The sequence below is a fragment of the Amphibalanus amphitrite genome, unplaced genomic scaffold (genome assembly GCF_019059575.1).
Source record: "Amphibalanus amphitrite isolate SeventyFive unplaced genomic scaffold, NRLGWU_Aamphi_draft 002130F_arrow, whole genome shotgun sequence".
Lineage (NCBI taxonomy): Eukaryota > Metazoa > Arthropoda > Thecostraca > Balanomorpha > Balanidae > Amphibalanus > Amphibalanus amphitrite.
In genome coordinates, this window is record NW_024883623.1 from 2595 (window position 1) to 22963 (window position 20369).

Sequence of the window (20369 nt, forward strand, 5' to 3'; positions counted from 1 at the left end):
GGTCCAGTTCCCGTGCAATATCTTGGTGACCAGGGGTCCGACCGGCACGGGGAAAACAGCATCGTGTACAGAATTGAACGGGCTATTGAATGGTGTGCAATGCAGAGGATAGCACGCGCCACGTGCACCGGAGAGGGCACTTTTATTTGAAAAATTGCGGTTTTTGAGGGATTTTGGAATTAATTTTATTTTTAGGTGACCGTTAAATGGAGCGAGTTGAATCAACGCCTATTTGCAAGAGAAAGGTACCGCCTCTCATATAAAAATTGTGAAAAGCTGATTGATCCAAATCAAGTTGGTGCAAATCACAGGAGAAAATGGTGTTTGTCAATTTTGTGCCACTTTATTAATCACACGGGGTTTGCTGCATAACCTGATACCTTTGGCAATTGAATATGGTACCATTGGATAGAGCATTCAATTCTGTCCAATATTCACTCTTCATTTTTGCATGATTAGCAACAGTATCCTTAAAAATGTAAATGTTCCAAACCATTACATTATCATTTTTAGCGAAATTCATCGATGGCCCTCAAAAGACTTCACGCCAGTGTTCGAATCATTCTAAAGTAGAACGCATGATAATACGACACGGGCACCTCGATGCGATGTATCTTTTTGTTTTCTTACAAAATGCTTGGCCGTCAAAAAGCAATCGAACGAAATGGATATCTACCAACCAAATCGACACAGACCAACCCAATACCCACGGGTAAAAAAATCCCCCCTTCGCGTTGCGGAGCACGCGGGTAACCCTAGTATTCTCCTATCACATGATTTCTTGCGCTGGGACTGTTGTGAACGTTTTACTTTCCCCATTTTTCAAATTTTAAGCCTGCTTTACGGAAAAACAGTTGTATCAGAGCTGAATCTTCACAACCATAGTTATCCAAAGCAGTGCAAGATTTCTCCCCACACGAGGCGAATACCTCGTCTGCTCTTCCTAAAGAAGACCCTCAACTGGGCAGCGAGTTCTGTTCACCTTTGGCCCCATACGGCTGCCCCCAGGGTAGAGGGGGAGGGGAGCCCCCACAAATGCCTCTGCCTCTGACAGTCAGGAGATGCCCTGTCTGTACTCTTTCGAAGCCCGACTCGAGTCAGTCGTTTCGCTTGGCTTCAGGTAGAATATGAAATCAAAATTAGAAAAGGAAAACTTTTTACAAGCATTTTTAGACACGTTGATCTTATACGCAGGCAATACGCACGCAACCCCAATGCCTTTTTATTTTGAAAAAAAGGAAATTGAGTCTTGAAGCTTCATGTAGGTGGCATCACTTCTCAAAATATAAGTACTTGACATCACCTCAAAATATAGATACTTTATCTCAAGTCTAGTTTTGTGTTAAACTTGTGTGGGACAGGCCGGTTCCGCTCTCCGCATATCACAAAAACACTAAAACAAAGGCGTGGTCGGCTGCCCCACCTGCCACGTGACCTTGTCACGGCGTGCCGTATGGAGTCACGTGACTGGCGGCCGAGTGCCGGCCATTGTAGGCCAAGGTTGGGAGGATGGCACGCCCAAATGTCACTTGATAGCCATCGGACAAGGTGAGACGTTTTGTGAGCAAACAACAATGACGATACCAGATTTGAGGGAGAGAAAACGTGATGTAACCACGCGCTAGACCGCACATAATATGGCATAATTTGACCACTGATTGGGAATGAGTGACACCTTTTGTTGAATGGATTTGAATGGAAAATCCAGTGGTGTAAGTGTGTGGCTAATTTAAGGGCATTGATATCCTATATGGGGGACTCTTGTTTGATAGGTATGTATTAGGCTCGACGTGTAATGTGGTATTGGAAATGGCAGGAATATATTTTGCAATAATTCTGAGAGTTGAGCTTATTATGCTCTTTTACTCCAAAGCTATAAATTTTCCACAGACCAATTGCACTACGGCAGCGCTACTTTATATGATAAATGCTCACGATTACTCGGACAAAATCGTGCAAGCAACACATTGCTTGTCATTCAGATAATATACGGTGAGACTTTCACTAACAAGCTCCGGTTAGATTCGTGATCAAGATTTGTCACACGCTGTCATAGAATCGTCGATCTATGGAAGGAACTTTACTATCGTCTCAAAATGCTTAGATCACTATCGAAATAATTCTTTCGGATCATTTCACAGAACGATGATTCAGGAGTCTGTGAAAGGGTTATCATCCAATCCTCACATTTCATCATCAACGCCGTTTTCAAATGATTTCGTTCGTTTCAAATTGCTCGCCTGGAATGAAGAAGCAATGGGTATAATTATCTAAACGAGGCCCATTCTCCTGCATTTTTAATTGGAGTCGTCACGTTCGTTGTTAAATGCACCAGAGAAATGGTGCTCCAAGCACAAATCACACTTCAAATCCTAATTATCTCGGTGCATATTCTTGCAATTTTTACATGCCACATTCCCTAGGATAGCGTCGTGATGTTTTTCGCTACGTCTTCACTAATAAAAACGATGCATCATCGTGTGTAGGACTGTCCAATGGGGCATTCCACGATAGATCGTACCACTTTTTTCCAATTTGACACCCTCATCTCTCGGATTTTAACAATAATTGGTCTAAGGGGTAATCAGGGGCTCTGAATCCTCCTGTAACAATTTCAGGCTTATCAGATGAGTGGTTTTTGAGTTATAGTGTATAACATGTTTTGGATCTTGCGTTGCAGCCCCAAGTTTGGCGGGCTGTAACTCTAAGACGGATAATCCAAATGCCAAATGCTATACGGCATTGAACTTGCATTGAATCAAAGAATAATATGCATTTTTTTAAATTTTGAAATATATATACTATTTTTGATTTATAACACCTTGAGTTTCCTTTCATTTGCATTTTTATCCCTTTAGGACCAAATTTTTTTGAATTTTTATTTGCTTAAAAACATTTTTGGATCATTTTTAAGTAGTATGCAAAAATTTAGGAAGGTGTTCTTTCTATAAATGCACTTATTTTGCGTCACCGTAATGGTCTCGAATTGCGATTTCGGAAGAGAGCCTACAAATGGTGTGGTAAAGCTGCCTAGTGACATCACTGGTTACTGAAAGTTCAATTGAAGTCATTTTTGCCTCACTTTTGCATTGTTGACCTTGCGTGACGTCATTCGTACGTCACTAGGGTCATAAGAGTTTTTTGTCAATAACTCTCGATCAAATTGAGCTAGAGAGACGGGAAAGCTACCAATGAACTCGGGAAGACCTTGCGAATCGAATGATGTGCAATATGATCTCATTCACCCAGCTTCGTGGCCTGACCCGACTGTTAACCATCTCTGTAGCGGCGTTGTTTGTCCAGCGCCGCGCTGGTTGGCTTTGCCGCGGACTCGGGCGGTCACGTGATGCCCGGGGGCTGGCTGCCGGCTGGGCCGCCCGGTCAGGGAGCGGAGCCAAATACACGGCAGTGTGCTGACCCGAGGTCAGCGACTTAAGCTGACTTCACCAGAACAAACAGTATACCATTCGACGCGCCGGAGCTAGGCAAACACAAAGATGCTAAAATCGCGGCTCTACGACCATTTGTTGCGAAGTTATCTATCAAAAACCGGACCCGTAATTTGGGTCACTTGAAATGACCTCAGGGCTCACCAATGAACCCGAGACCTTAAAATGTGGTATCATTCGATGCATCTTGTAACGGCGCACACGCTCGTTTTTTTTCCGCAAGGTTCTAGCTCCATTAGAGGCGAAACGGCGAGCTGGGGTCGTACCGAACCCCCGGAAACCCATTTTGTATACATTTAAATGAAGATCTTATAGAAAGAACACCTTTCTAATTTTTTGCATGTCGATTTCAAAGGACCTGAGGTTTATTTTGAAGAAATAAAAATGGCAAACATTTTGGTCCCAAGGGCCATTATAGACAATTTCAAAAAATACTACGCATTTTTTTAACCCTCGCCCGCACATGCCATTTTCCCATCCTAGAACGCACATGGGGGGGGGGGGGGTGGTTGCCACCCCCCCCGCGCCATTTCGTTCCTGTTGGAGATAGAGCTTAGCAGTAAAGACCAAAAAGATTCTTTGGGAAGAGACGAATCCAATGATACCCAGTTTTACCTTCTCAGGTCAGTCATTGACCTTCCAGGTCAGGTCAAACTAAAAAATGTTGCTGTTTTGGGTCACCGTTGGATATCAAAGGCGCTGCTTATCAAATACCGATGACGATGCTGTTTTCTGGTGCCAAGCCAGCTAGAACCTCTTTGTCACACTATCCGACCAGAATTTTGCTGCTGAGGTCATTTCAGGTCAAGTTAGGTCAAGGTCCATTATATGTGTTTGTATGTCTGTGTGTGTCTGTGTGTATACTGATGTGTGCACCGATTGTTTTTGGGTCCATATCACATGAAATCATGATCTGAGAAGCTTTTACCAAAAATGCAGTCAAAAAAACTTCAAAAAAGTAAATTCAGCTTGCCTAAAACGCAATTATCTTAGATGACCTAGGTTGACCTTGACCCTGACCTTGACCCCTGCACATCGTCGAACAACATGTTCCATGATAGGTGGGAGGTAAGACTGGCAAAAAAGGCCGAAATCAGGGTGTCAAAAGCTCACAAGGCCCATGACAAACGCAATATGTTGAGAATTGGCCATTTGGGTCATGACATGACCTGAAAAACAAGGTCATATCTCCGAAACCAAAAATCACAGAAACTTGAAATTTTTAGTGGACATCAAGAAAGGATAGACGAGCAGCTATACGAAAAATCAGCCTTCTAGCTAAAAAAATGTTGAGTGCAGAGCAGAAAGACTGCCTGGGGGGGGGGGTGGCAACCACCCCCCCAACTAACCCTGTGCGGGCGAGGGTTAATATGTAAAGCTTTTCTTTCCAATTTTAAAAATACCGTATTAATCTTTGATTCATCGTTAGTTCAAAGCTGTTTACCGTTTGTTGCTTGCTTAGCTCGTTTTTGAGTTATAGCTCATCAAACTCACCCTTACAATCTGAAGTTTAGAAAATATTATGCAATGTAACTCAAAAAGTTTTCATCTGAGAAGTCTGATATTTTGGCAGGTGTTTTTGGAGCCTATGATTACCCCTTGTACCAATTTTCATTCAAATCTGAGAGATGAGGGTGACGGGCCTGGTACGATCTATCGTGGAATGCCCCCAATGTCAAATGTGCGCTGCTGCCTTCTCACAAATAGTTTTGGGAAAGGCAACACGGGTGACTAAAAGAGCTTAAACCAAATCATTAACGCTCGTTGTTAATGATCATCGACGTTGAGCTGACATCTCTCGTCCTCTCGTTTCAGCCGCATCACAAGACAGCACGACCAGCTTCATAGGGAGTACGCCGCGGCCGCTCGGGGCGCCATCTTCTGCCAGCTGGGCAAGGTATAGTGTAGATGTCGCCCTAGTCGGCAGCGGTGCCGTTGGAGGCCTATGGCTGGGGCGTTTCCTCCCTCCTCCTACTGAGACAGCGTTCCGAATTCGTTGAAAAGGTGTCAACAATCTACTTGAATTGTCAGCGAATGATTGGTAGCAGTGAGTGTTCTTGATTGGAATTGCATATTGCTGTTGATTGTTATTGACAATGCAGTCTTATTGGGCCTCAGTTTTCATAGGACTTCAGAAAAATAAAACGTGTTCGAGGTGCGTGATCGTTCGCATTCTAACTAAAATCTTCATGTGATGACGCTAAGCTGGTAAAGCCTCTGCTGAGCCGTTAACTGTGTGACGTAGCGTCTAGCCAGGTGGCGTCACCGACTGTTTTCTCTTTTCCAGGGAAACCGGAGCCAGCCGGCCATTGGACTCAAGCACTCGCTGAAAAATAGGGTAAGCTAAGCTGCTTGTTTGGAGCTATGAACTGAAAAACGGTCGGATTTTTGCGTCGTCACCCATGTAATAGTGGTTGTTAGGTGCTTTTAATTACCTCATGTTTATGGATGGCAGCATGTTTGCGGTTGTTGCTCGACCTAACGTCATCCAGCCGCCTAGCCGACGTCTGAGTGTTTCAGGATTTACGTCAGACGAGACAAAAGTTTTTTCATGTTGGGTGACGAGATTAGTGCGATGTAATGCAGCGCGACTCGGCGTCTAAGCATAAAATGATGCCTAGATTTAGAGCATAACCTAGAAATTTATACGTGTTTATTATGGTTACAACATGACCTACTCGTTATAGGCCGTTTAACTTGGTTTATTGATTATATTGACTGATAAGGCGCTCTCTGTGTTCTGAGTTTCAGCCACATCAAGCAGGTAAGTCAAATTGTATTACACCAGCCCAGAACAACAAAAACAATGGGTTGTTATAAGCGATCCCTACAATGCCCTGTATTCATCCATATGACACAATACGACCATAAAATTCCCTTCATTACACCGTCAATAGCCAGAAATCGAGCGCTGCGCTATTCCATTCATTCAATCCATACCGTGCTATTGTTCTATGAACCTCGCCTCTTCTCTTTCATCACTCTCTCTCCCTCTTTCCCCTCTGTCATCGCTCGGCACGCGCTGACTGACCTCTACCCCGCCCTGTGACCTCCGCCTGACCTTTGACCTCACCGGCGTACACACGGCCGCACGGCTGACCTTACGTGACCCCGCCAAGACTTCCGTGAAGCTCGGGAGAGGCGTGGCACTCTCCTTCCGGTAGCTGTTTGTATCTTGTCATATTGGGTGCCAGTTCATTTGTCAGGAATATTTCAATTGTTCGTCGTAATTTAAGACATGCAATGCGAATGTTTTATAATTATAGGGGATGTCGCGGTACACAAATAAAAAGCAGTCATTTTGTGTATAAAAAGAAACGATAACTTCTGGATCTGGATGGGCAATGAACGCTAAACTTTATCCCAAAGTGAGATATGGCTACCAAAAGCTAAGGAAGCATCATCATTCATCTTTCTGCAGTGATATTCGAGCGCGACTCATCGTAGCTCACACACTCAGCAGCTAGCTCATAACTCCTCAATCCCCATCCGTTAAAAATGTTGATGACTTGTTATTAAAGTAGCGATTTTCCGTGCATTTTCAAAAATGTTACTGCCACCAACAAAAAACCCTATACCAAATGAAAACGGTGACTTGAGTTGATTGCGCTCGCTCACGATAATTTAATTGCCGATCATCACTTCTGTAGACGCCCATTCTCCGATATAAATTAAATTGTTTCGACAGTCGTCGCTATAGACGGAAACGGTATTGGGGTCGAGACCACACAGTGGGACGCGCTATAGGTGTGATCGTTGTGGATGTGGCGTGAAATTATTATGGTTGAAATGATTCGTGGGATGGGAAAACAAAATGGCGTTGATCCGAAATGGGGAAAGTAATGACCAGCGGTCGATGAAAAGGTGTTATGTTATTATGGTTACCGTTTTTCGGTTGTCACAGTTATTAATTGGGTTATCGCTTATCGGAAAGGTTGAATTAACACGCCAATAAGAATTTGAGAAGGTAAAAGTCATGGTGCGAACACAGCATCTTTGCCTGCTGATTGCTTTGCCAAAGCCTGCTGATTGGCGACCTCTGTATCGGTAGTTTCCTTTGAAGCTTCCGGCTTCCAACCACGACATTTCTAAGCTTTCATATTTCCCATTCAATCTTCGATTCCATTCATCATTCGTGACCCGTTATGTGCCATTCAGCTCGAAAACTGCGCTACCGGGCGCCGCGGGCAGTTGTTCTCCGACCGTCATTTGAAGCTTCAGATCGACTTCCGTGCGCTGCCGGCCAAATTGGGCTTGTGACGTCATAGGCTAGCCGTCGTCGTGAGGGCCTGTAAGGAGTGTGATTGGAAACGGTTCACCTGTGACGTAGACGAAATAGGAATGCTGCGTCCTGTGGGCGAAATTGATTGCTGAATTGGAGAGTTATTTCGGAGGTATTTGACGAACCATTAGGTATGGCACAAACTAAAGTAATGCTGGAGGTAACTAATGTAAAATTCAGAATAGGCTAATCTCAGATAGATCGGCGATGCATCTCAGTTCCTTGTCACTAGGAACTGTTTTATGGGAAAAGGTAGTCCAAGGTCGGAATTCGGGAGCCGTCTCACGGTTCGGGGCTCCTCAATGGCTTCATTTTGAGTCGTTACACACATCCGGGCTAGATAGCTGAAGATAGATCTTCATGGACATCTTCAAGGCAACTGGACATTTTATTGAGTGAGGAAGCCGGTAGGTATGTTATCTCCAGCTATGTTACTTATTTGCAAAATTCAAACATAAACGGAAAACACAAATTTTCTGTTATCAACAGTCACCGTTCAAGTTGATGTTTTGATTTTCAAAATTCAAGGCCAAAATCCAGCCATCCGCAATCGCGCCCTCCTCCCACCATGCTGTGACAATGTGGTTCTTTCATCCATGCTATGACGTCACCTCTCACCGAGCATGAGTCACTCCCCCCAAACCCCTCCCCTCCCTCCCTCCCTCCCAGCACGTGCCACAGAAGCTCATCGGAGCGTTCATTCCCGTCTGCCCATTCCCCAGTTCCCAGCCTCAGCCACGCGGTGCGGCTCACGGCGTGGCTCGCAGGCATGGGCGTCGAAACCGGGGGGGGACGGGGGGGACGCGTCCCCCCCAGTCGAGGAATCCGGGGGGGACGTCCCCCGCAAAAATATCCTCATGAATGATTAAAAAAGTGATCAACGAAATTGGTGTATTGTCGTTTTGGGATGAAATTGCGGATACCTACTCGTATACAAATTGAATCATGCGAATTGCTGACACTGCACTTGCTTGCAGGGCTGCGGAGTAGATTGATTTTGGTAGCTCTGACTCCGGCTTTTAAAAAATCGCTCGGAGTCCCCACCCCATCTCCGATCACGGCATCCCTCGGCCCGCATCGGAGTGAAAAACATGTGATGTGATGCTTTTGTCTCTTTGAACATTTCTTGGCACGTTCAAAGATAACATTACCTACGAGGTGCAGCTCTGGACTGTCCGTCCCAGGTCCTCGATAGGGAGCCAAAGCTCCAGTTGTAGGGGCGACCATATTCAACAAGGGCTGAAGATCTGTCCCAAAGTCTCAAGCTTGCAAAGACCACACATTTTATGTAGGATATTCGTAATAGTCAAGACCTTCAGCTCACTCTCAAACGGCCCTCTTCCCGTTCAAGGCCATCCGACAGCAGAAGGTCTCACCATGTCCTTTGAACGCTTGATGCTTGAGGGTGAGAGGACCTCGTCCTGGTCTGAGAGAGCCCAGGAGGATGTAATACTCAGTATGGTCCTACATTGGTCTTACCATGACCCGGCCTTCAATCACCACAGCCAACAGAATCTCCAGCTTTTATCCGACCCATCCTCGGGGATGACGTTGACTCTGACTTCAGAGTTGAAGTCTGGTACGACTTTGGTGACTCCAACTCCGTATCCGACCAAAACCGTCGACTACGACCGAAGTCGACTCCGACCCCGCGGTCCTGCAGCTACACTGCACAGAGTTTCAAACTTCTTGGAAATAAGCTGTACCTATGGTTGACAGAGGACCACACGATTTTTTAGAGGCAGGGCTGCTGGACTTGGTGACCAGATCCTAACTGTCCTGGTATCAAACTTATTACTCGGGATGCAAAATTTATGCGTTTTGGGACTGTTTTGCCAAGAGTTGTTGCCAATTTTCGCGGCGCTTCGCGCCGCCAATTCATGCACAGATAGAAAAGAGTGTGACTAATAACGCCTCCACGCGAGAACATGAGAACATGTGTATTGTGTATGCGTTATAAGTAGTGCATAGGCCTGAAATTGTACGGTAACTAGCTTTTGGGTTTTTAGTCAGCCAATCCGTCCCCCCCAGTCAAAAATCCGTGGCGACGCCCCTGCTCGCAGGCACTTCCTCGTTGGTTGGTGCGCAGGTGAATTTGCCCCCAGGGCAGCTCGGTTCGTCACGCTTAGCGCGCGCCACCCGCGCAGAGGCGTGCTCAGGGTTGGTGTCTGGGGAGGCGGAATGGTGAGTATTCCAGCTAATGGATTTGAAAGCTAAATAGGTAAGAGAGATGCAATAACGTCATCAGGTTAGTGAAGAGTGACGTAATGGAGGTTATGACGTCACAAGTTTTATGCCTGACGTCGCCTCTGCGCGTACTATTGGCTCCTGCCGGGCGGCGGCGGCGGCAGCGGCGGCGGCGGCGGCAGCGGCGGCGCGGAGCTCAGTGACCATACGAACGCGACGGGGGTGGAACGCAGCGCCATACGGTGGTGCATATACCGGTGTGGCGTACGGATATTGGTGCTGGTGCTCAGAACAACTGCGATACGTGGTGTCGAGACAGCTGAGGTGGTGTCAAAAGGTTGAGGAGTGTGTCGGAATCGGCGAAACGTGTTGGTGCGTGATTCAAGCCGGCAAAGAGAGAGAAACGGAGGGAAATAGTGGCGAGTTCCAGCGAGATATGAGTGAAACGTGGCGACCGTGCTAGTAAACGACAGTTATGGGTGGTGCCAATTAGTAACAGTGGTGGCATTTGGTGACAGTGGTGCAAATCGAGTGCTATTGGTGTCAGTTTCCGGTGGAGTTTATAGCACTACCAACATCCAAAAGGAGTTGGAGTCCTGCTTCAGGATCTTGCTATCCTGAGGAGTCGTCAGGAGCCCAGGAGCTGTCAGGAGCACAGGACTCACAACCAGGTGAGTCCGCTTTCTGCGGTAAAGGGGATGGTGATGTGTACACTGCATACTGATACGTTACCTACGCGTGTTTTGATAAGTATGGGATGCGTGTGGCCTGTGTGTGACCTGTGTTTGAGCTGTGTTTCAGGCGGTGTCTTACTTTGTGTTTAAGTCGTGTTTGAGCTGTGTTTGGGCTGTATTTGATCGTATTTGAGCAGTGTTCAGGCGCTGTTTTGGTTGTTTCAGCTGCGTTTGGGCTGAATTTGTGCGAACGTTTGAGCCATGCTGGAATGGAAAATCGTGCTTCTGGTTTTGTGGCCCATGTCCAGTTTTGTGCGTGTGATGTGCATCTGCATATGTAGGCTTGACTGTCGCCCTCGTGAGCCGTTTCGTTATGTTGTGACGCTGCGGAAAAGTGCGACATACCCGTGTTTCCCGTCAATAGGAAGGTACGTTGCTTTTACTGTGTCAATGTCGAAATGATTGCAGTGGTTGCTTGTCCCCCATTCCGACTGTCTGCTGTAAATGATTTTTCTTACTTTATCGAAGCCTCCATCAATGCAGTTTCTGGCCACGCCAGCGTATATTTCTTCCTCCCACCCCTTCCTTCCTCTTTCCACCCATCCCCTCCCCTTCTACCCATGGGAAAAGTCGGAACAAATCCCTGGCGACTGTTCCACTCGTGTGCTGCTCCATATACCGTTATTTAGCGGTGTCTTCTCTCCGGTTGAGCTAGCCGTAATCGCTCCAATTATGACGCGCTGAAGGCGGGTTTTGAAGCGTCAGCCAGCTGTGATTATATGTGCGCTCATTGTATAGAAATTACTGCTAAGAGCATACACAAACTGCCACAAACAAACAAACTGCCAGTAAGTATTTGGAGCCTCACACTGAAAAGAGACTCAAAATATGCGCGCTGAACTCTTGAATAAACGTGAAATAACCATCACAGAATCACCTTACTGGCTACTGCAATCAACCAATTACGGTTGATATTAAATTTTCCGCTCACGATTTATCCTCTCATTTAAATATCACCCTCAGATCAAGCATTTTCGCTTTACTCACTTTACAACTCACAAGATGCAGTAACTACTACATGCTCGCTCAATGTTACCGTAAAATGCTGCGCAATGAGACTTTTAATTGCACATCCCCACACTGTTTAGGCTGGACAAACTCGCAAGTGACCATGAAATTCAATCAGTGTCACAGTCGTCCTAAGCCACCCATCTTTTCACGATCCAACTTCATCCCCATAGCCCGTCATCTTTCTTCTACAGTCGTCACCATTTGAACATGCATCATGACGTCATTATACACGGCAGCGAGTTCTCAGTGGGTGGGCGTCCAGCCCGCCCTAGTTTGCAGACCAATTTGTCCAGTCCTCAGGGGACTTGTAGTCGTTTGCTGCATGTCAGTGGCGTTACTAATGTGAAGGCACACTGTTTTGATTATAATTAGCCGGGCATTGCTGGGTACATGATTCGCGCTAAGTTTAAGTCAGAGTCGTGTGTAGGGTTGTGTTGAACGCTATGAAGTGAATCTGGGGTGCTTATGAAGCTACCGACTGCTACATGATTTTAGTTTAGTTTGCAGAGCTATCAATAGCATAAGGAAATAATACTAATCATTACAACCGACCTTGGATTGAATCTTGGAAAGATGTCAGCTGATTTTTTCCCGACAACCGAGCTAAGTAGCATTATTCTATGGACTATGACAGTCGTGATTTGAACATAATTTTAATGACAGAACATGTCCTTTGCATAACTGTATATTCTGCCGCTACCTGTGGCTGTAGTGCACCATATATATGGCAGTCACACCCGCACATATCGGTGACAGGTGACATTTTAACTTCCGGTGTCACTCAACCCGCTGAGCTCGGCTGACAGTGACGTCATGACATCATGACGTCATGACGTCACATCACGGACCTTCCTCAAACAACTGACGTGCCAGGAGGGATATATTTGCTCATGTTTGCCCATGTATCTGGGATTACCCTGATTTTGTAGTAGTAGTGACACGATTAGACCATGGTATGTAGACAAGGAAATATTAGCTTACGCCTTGTGTTATCGTGCTCGGATTATAACCAATGAGTGTTCCTATTGTCAAGCATAAAAACAACCCGGTTGTAATATTTACCGGCGGCCGTGAATCTTCAAATCCATGTAATCCGTAACCGGACCCGACTGCGTCTTTGTAGGATAGTTTCCCCATCAAGATAGTGTCAGTTTGACCTTTTGACCTTTGTTCACGTGTCACGGCCCATGGGGTTGAGGAAGAGGAGGGAGGGTTATACAATGGGGGCCACGTCGGGCGCGTTGCTGAGCTGTGTGGCTTGGTGCTGGTTGTTGTTTTTTAGCACAGTGACCCTAGCGTCTCTTCAATTTGAGGTCAGCTGCCTGTTCAGTGTTTAGTGTTGAAGCAGCATGAGCTTGTTCATGGAATTGTTGTTAAAAGTTGTTGTATCAAATTATTAGTCAGTTTTCTAAGCCCCACCTTTTTCAACTTAATCGCTAAACTCATATTCTAGGCAACCGTCCAAAGAAGTTTGGTATTAATTCGTTCCTTCCCTTTTGAAGTCAGTGCGACTCAATAGACCACACTCGCTAATGTTGCATAATATGGCGGTGCGTGCCCTTACCCGAGCCTAGGTCAAAGCCAAAGGTCACCAGCTTCCACTCCTCTTAACCACTGGTCGTCCTTCCAGCACCACACGTTTGTCACGCACCCTAACTGCCCATTTCATCATTTCTCCCCTCGTTCGACCCTACCTGCCTTCCTGCAAGCCTCCCCTCATGCTACCCTGGCATCCCCCCTGTGCTGGCACCCCTCTGGGACGCTCTACCCCTCCCCTCCCCAGTGGCGGATCCAGGGGGGGGCATTTAGGGCCTTGGCCCCCCCCAAAGGCCTAAAGTGGCCTGTTTGGCCCCCCCCAAAAAATGTCAGAAGAGCATGGACGCAAATTGCTAAGAAAATATACCTTGATGGAGGTTTTTAGCCACTTGTTGAAGTAAAGCTTTGCGCAGCATAATATGGAAGCAATATGGTAGCAGTGAGGGTCAGTCAAAAGTTGCGCGGAGTCGACCTTCAAGAAAAAACCCCGCGTTCGATGTCTGTCGGGCGACGAAGATTGTACGTCGTTCGGCCAATCCCGTTCAAGATTAGCGGGGGCTCGGCTGCGGTTATGGAACGTGATTGGCCGGGCGGCGTAGAATCTTCGCATCTTCTAGAATCTTCGCGGGAGACATCGAACGCGGGAACAGACTGTTGTTGGCACGTGTTTGTGGCGCGGCAGCTGGCAGGCAGTTGGCGGTCTCGCGTGGTGTGGATTGTAGAATTGCTGGTGATGTAAGTAAATATTTTGCCCTAACCCAGAACAACAACAAAAAGTAAATATTTTGTTGAAAACTTAGCAGTGATTTCGCGCCATACCTGCCATGCACCATGCAATTAGGTTCTCAGATATTTAATACTATATCTGCTAATTCTTGCTAACATGTTAAGTTCAGGCTGGTGATTTGTTTGTGATTGATAAGCAGGGGTGGAGATCTCGGGGGGGGGGGGGTCGGGGGGTCAGGACCCCCCTGAAAACGAAGTACTGCTATGTAAGTCAATGGTACTGCATCCAGCCTGCCTCCATCTGCCCGGCCTGGACCCCCCCCCCCCCCTGACATTTTGACAGATCTCCACCCTGTTGATAAGATGCATGTCCTGTCCGTGAAATTAGTTTTTTTGTGTTTTGACAATAATTTCACCTTTGTTACTCCTTAGATTGCTTAAACTATTTGACTTCAGACTCAGTGATCTTATACATGGTAACGTCTAGTTTTTGTCAGATTTCAGATTTGTGTAGTGTATGCCCACTTTTTGAGAATTGAGTGAAATGATTGCTGTAGAAGTAGATCAAATGTCTGTGCTCAGTGCATTTCCAGGGGAGCCATTTGTGGATCATATCAACCCATCAGTTGTGGTGTGCAAACAAAATCTTGCCCATTTTTAAGTTTAGTGCATTTTTGCAAAAATATGTACTCTGCAGTCCGCAGTTGCATGTATACCTACCCACAATCTATTATTGATATTGCTTAGCATCCACAATTATCAATTTGTTGAGCCTACACATTTATTTATTATGCATACACATCTGTAATTCACCCAACTGAAATATCACAGAAGCATCTTGCTTCATTGTTATATCAATATAAAACAAATAATCTTGTGTTGCAAATCATTCAAGGTATCTATCTACTTCCAGATTCTGAACTGATTGTGTGAATTGTGGTGTGTGTCCAATAATCTTACTGGCATGTGCTGACTGCTGCTCATGGACATCAGGAAGTTTTTCAAAAGAAAGGTGAGTAGATCTTACCTAAAGTTAGACAATTCGAAACCTGGACCCCTGTGAGAATGTATGTATTTGCATGATTAATATAAGCTTTGGTTTTGCCAGAGCTGTTAATGTTATCTCATTCAGTTCAATTGCATTAAATTCTGTTATTTACAACCATTTTCCCCAAGCAGGGTTATCAGTGTGAAACAATTGAAGGACTTGGACAAGGCTGCATTGCTTTATTTCACACTTTACTTCTTCTCATTTACATTTTACTGCTATTGTTCTGTGTTCCCTATTCCAATCGTTTCCCAGTAGGTACTCATCTCATTTAGTCATTCGCCTATCAAGTCTCAGATCTAAGATCTTAACCCTAATACTGATAAAATGTGCACATTTTGTAGGCTTGCCTTGATGGCAGCGACGGACCTGCCAGTGCCTGCGCTCGGCGTTCAAGAATTGACACAGGTGCAGTGGTCTCTCAAGGTATGTAAAAAGGAACATTTTGGATCTGTTAGCTGTTAGCACGCCGAGCGAAGCATAACTTCATAAATGGTGCAAGCCTGTCCTTTTATTTGTATTTTGCCTTTTTTATGTAGACTGTGAGTGGGCATATACATCTCATAGAACAATGTTTTTCATTTATTCTTGGTAATCATGCTACTTGGCAGTGAACACCATAACATTTAACTTAAGCGTAGCGCCAGTAGCGACCTTCACCGCTCCCAGACCTAACCCCGAGCCATCACACGGGTCATGGTTATGGTGGAGGTCGGATGAACGGTGAACCCAGTTTTCATAAATAACTGGCAAAATGAGCGGCGGGCTGCAACGCGCATCGTGTGCTTAACTCTTTGCTGGCTTGAGTGAAGTCAAAGAGTTCAGCACGGCTGAGCACGGCTAAGATCACATGTCATCCCTAACGCTTCACGATGCGTCTCATTTAAGTCGGCTAACACTATGACCCAAATTTAGAGTCTATATGTATTATCTGACAAGTTATTAATCAAGGCACAAAATAACTTGAATTAACTCTGGGTGACCCTGCCGGCTGTGTTCGTCTACCACACAGACCACGACGATCCTGGGGGTGCGGTTTGCGGTGATGAATCATCCCCGGCCATCAGCCCCTCTCTGTCACCGTTCACGGAACGATGTTCCGGCGCCGCGACCGACGGAGGCCCTCGCGGTGTCACCCACCTGGCGCAGTGGTCACAACCTGCCGCCGTGGCCCTGTCGCCGGACCAACGCACGGCTCCTTCCTCGTCCACGGGACGATCTCCTGGCGCCGCGACCGACGGAGGCCCTCGCGGTGTCACCCACCTGGCGCAGAGGTCACAACCTGCCGCCGTGGCCCTGTCGCCGGACCAACGCACGGCTCCTTCCCCGTCCACGGGACGATCTCCTGGCGCCGCGACCGACGGAGGCCCTCGCGGTGTCACCCACCTGGCGCAGAGGTCACAACCTGCCGCCGTGGCCCTGTCGCCGGACCAACGCACGGCTCCTTCCCCGTCCACGGGACGATCTCCTGGCGCCGCGACCGACGGAGGCCCTCGCGGTGTCACCCACCTGGCGCAGAGGTCACAACCTGCCGCCGTGGCCCTGTCGCCGGACCAACGCACGGCTCCTTCCCCGTCCACGGGACGATCTCCTGGCGCCGCGACCGACGGAGAACCTCGCGGTGACACCCACCTGGCGCAGAGGTCACAACCTGCCGCCGTGGCCCTGTCGCCGGACCAACGCACGGCTCCTTCCCCGTCCACGGGACAATCTCCTGGCGCCGCGACCGACGGAGGACCTCGCGGTGTCACTCACCTGGCGCAGAGATCGCGATCTGTGAGTGCCCCATCCCAAAAGCAAATCCATCCAAATGATTTTGGCCACCTCATCAGCAGGAAATTGGGGACGTCCGGGCTTCCGACGAAACTGGACACGTCTTCGATCAGGGCAGGTCTTGGTACTAGATGGAAGCCAGAAAATAAAAACGCATTTCCCCAGTCGTACCATAAATACAAGGGGGGAGTGCGAAACCGACGCATAACTCCCGATCACCTGACTGCCTTCCCGTGGTTGGCCATCTCGCACCACGAAGAACATTGGGGTGCGTGGTGTGCAAACTGCGTGCTTATGGGTGGGACTCAGGCGGGGGGCCAGTCCGGAGCATCAAACCAGCAGCTGGGGAGACTTGTCACCCGTCCCCTACGAGATTTCTCGGACCTGACCGGGAAGACTGGAGTCCTCTCTCTGCACAACAATACGGACTATCACAGAAGGAACACAGCTGCTGCTGCTGAATTCCTTCTTAGACAAGAAAACAGCCAAGACGTGGAGAGCATCGTCACCTCGGCGAGCAAGCGAGAGGTGGAGAGGAATCGGGCGGCGCTGGCGAGCATTATCGACACGCTAAAGTTCGCCGCCATGCAGAACATCGCCCTACGTGGTCACCGAGATGACGGCCGCATCGACCCGTCAGGGAAATTCCCAGATCAGAATGATGGGAACTTCCGGATGCTTCTAAGGCTTCGAATCCAGAGTGGAGACCAGGAACTTCAAGACCACCTGCGATGTGCAGCCGGCTCAGCCCTGTACACGAGTAAAACGATTCAGAACGAACTTCTACAGGACATCCTCCAGCTCATCAGACAAGATATCTCCAAGAAGGTGGCAGCGTCACCTCTCTGGGCCATACTAGCAGATGAAACGACCGACCGGGCTCAGCGAGAGCAGCTGGCTGTCGTGGTTCGGTACCTGGATCGCGTGAATGGGAAGTGCATTGTTAGAGAAGATCCGATCACGCTCATTGATGTCTTCAACGAACTGGGAGCGGTGGACGCGGATGAAGAGGTGCAACTATCCGGAGCAAACATATCGAAGGTTCTTCTCGAGGTGATCAGCCGCTGCCGACTGGACACAGGCCACCTGATCGCCCAATGCTACGACGGGGCAGCGGCGATGGCCAGTGCCAAGGTGGGAGTGGCCAAGCGACTCCAGGAAGTGGCGCCTCTGGCTCACTACTACCACTGTGCCATGCACGGTCTAAACCTGTCAACATCCACCATCAACAGCGTGGCCACCGTCAGAAACGCTCTGGGGACAATGGAAACAGTCATCGTCTTCGTCACGGACAGCGCAAAACGCACCATCGTCCTCCGACAGGCGCAAAAGAAGACTGGAGTGGAGCAGCAGCGTCTGATCAAACTCTGCCAGACAAGGTTTGTGGAGCGGCATACTTCTGTCCAGAGGTTCTGCGAGCAGCTCCCAGCGATCGTGGATGCTCTGCAGATGATGACCACCTGGTCGGATTCGAAGACCAGCTCCAAGGCATCAACGCTTCTGGCCGCCATGTCAGCCTCAGAGTTCTTCGTCGGGATGGTGATCGCCAAGGCTCTGGCAGGGCTGCTACGCCCGGTTTCATTGCAGCTGCAAGAAGAGGAAGTAGACTTCATGCAGACCCTCCAACTCACACGAGCCACCATCGACGCGCTAACTGACCTGCGCAACGACGAGAAGGCCTTCGACCGGCTAATGCTGGAAGCCCAGTCGATGGCCAACGAGTTGAACGTCGTTCTGGCGAAGCCACGTGTTGCGTCACGTTCAACGTGCAGAGCCAACGCCGGCGCGGACGAAAATGTCAGCGCTTCAGAGCACTACCGGTTGAATGTCATGCTGCCAGCCGTAGATGCAGTGCGCTGTGATATGGAGTCCCGGTTCGGCACTGACAAGTCAGCTGAAGACCCTGCAGGCAAAGCCACCCGTGCACCGCATGGCTCTCATCATCCCCAAGCCTACGCGCTCTCCTACATCCTACCGAAGCGGGTGGCAGGCGCCACATGGGAGGATGTCCGTCCCGGATGGGAGCTGTTCCAGCCAGTCCTCCCAACGCGTGACGAGTCGCTGGCGAGGGCCGAGTTCCTGGTGTGGGCGGCGATGTGGAGTCGCACCAAGGAAACGGCTCCCGTCACGGCAGCAGCGACCCTCGACCACTGCAGCCAGGCGTCCTTCCCTACAATGCATCGCTTGCTTCAGGTACGTCCCAATCTACATGTAACCTAGGTTGGATATTTGAGCGTACTGATTTAAGCACAGTCCGCTGCGACATGCGTTTGTCGTGCATTACTCATGAATCTTTTCAACGACATTTGACAACTGGTAGCTGACAGAATAAGAGGGTCAGTTTATTGTTAAGGATGCTTTCTTAAAGACCATTCCCGCCGATTTCCATATATATATATATATATATATATATATATATATATATATATATATATATATATATATTTCCATATGTCATATATATATATATATATATATATATATATATATATATATATATATATATATATATATATATATATATATATATATATATATATATATATATATATATATATTTATATTTATATATATGATGGGAGCAGGACTCTGAATCCTACAGTTGAAAATTGTAATCCGTTCATAAAAAATGAAATTTAATACTCACTCGTTTCTAGCAGTGCCATTGACGTAAAACGAAAACTACCATCGCTCGTGATTGCTGTTTCCAGATCCTTGCGGTGCTCCCGGTATCGTCAGCCGAGGCGGAGCGCCTGTTTAGCAAGGTGGAGCGCACTCTGACGGCGATACGGGCGACCATGGCAGAGGAGAGGGCAGAGGCACTCATCATGTGTCAGGCTCACAGGGACTCTATCCCACCGACTACAGACATCATCAACCACTTCATCATGTCTGGAGCTCGGCGTGCAAAACTTGGAGGCCTGCTATAAGCTCAAGGTTTGTTGAATACAGCGATACTGAAGTCCACATAAAGCAATGTAAATATGCATGATGATGACTAGTGGACAGTGGTTTTAGGTCGCTCGGTGCTATGGTCACCGGCGCCTATGTAAATATACATAATGTCCATAGTAGCTTCATGTATGTACATTGTACAGCAAACACGGTTTGCATTTAATCTTTTTGCTGTTTAATTGCTTATTTATTTTTTAAGCTAGTACTAACCACTAGCTTCCATCATCTACGGAATTTCCTGTCGCACATATTCGTGCTGTTTTCTCTGGACTGCCAGTGCCGCTCGCTAGCCGCAAATAGAATTCGCCTAATATTCCTTGCGTCTTCAAATCAGTGTCATCTGTTTCAGGATACCTCAGCGCGTGACGTGTCCCAGCCCACGATGTCGTGCCGTGATCGAGCTTGATCGAGGCCCCGCGCAACCCGCGGGCCAGTGCGCGGACTGGCGGAACCTGCCAGTGCAGTGATGGCTGTGATGGGTAGCTGAAGTGAACAGCTTCAAGTGAGGAGTGAACAGCTTCAACTTTGTGGTATTGAGTACCGTGGTCAGTGTTTAGCATATGATATGCATTTCGTGAGCAAAGAATACAAACTTTATTCTATTTATGCTTGCTTGTCTATGAGGCTGGGGAGCGATATTTAGTTTCATAGCTAGCCGTGCCCTGTTT

At 47.6% G+C, this 20369-nt stretch overlaps 1 protein-coding gene and 1 long non-coding RNA gene across 2 annotated transcripts; both read left to right on the forward strand.

Moving 5' to 3' along the window:
* The first annotated feature begins 13716 nt into the window (after nt 1–13716).
* On the forward strand, nt 13717–15438 carry LOC122376423. Its single transcript, XR_006255629.1, has 3 exons — nt 13717–13934; nt 14839–14937; nt 15318–15438. It is a non-coding gene; the product is annotated as an uncharacterized LOC122376423 (long non-coding RNA).
* A 1893-nt stretch (nt 15439–17331) lies between these two features.
* On the forward strand, nt 17332–18635 carry LOC122376422 (the record flags this gene model as incomplete). The annotated part of the gene is made up of 1 exon (XM_043356290.1): nt 17332–18635. A coding segment is annotated over exon 1 (1304 nt), but the record flags the coding sequence as incomplete, so codon positions are not given.
* Nucleotides 18636–20369: the final 1734 nt, after the last annotated feature.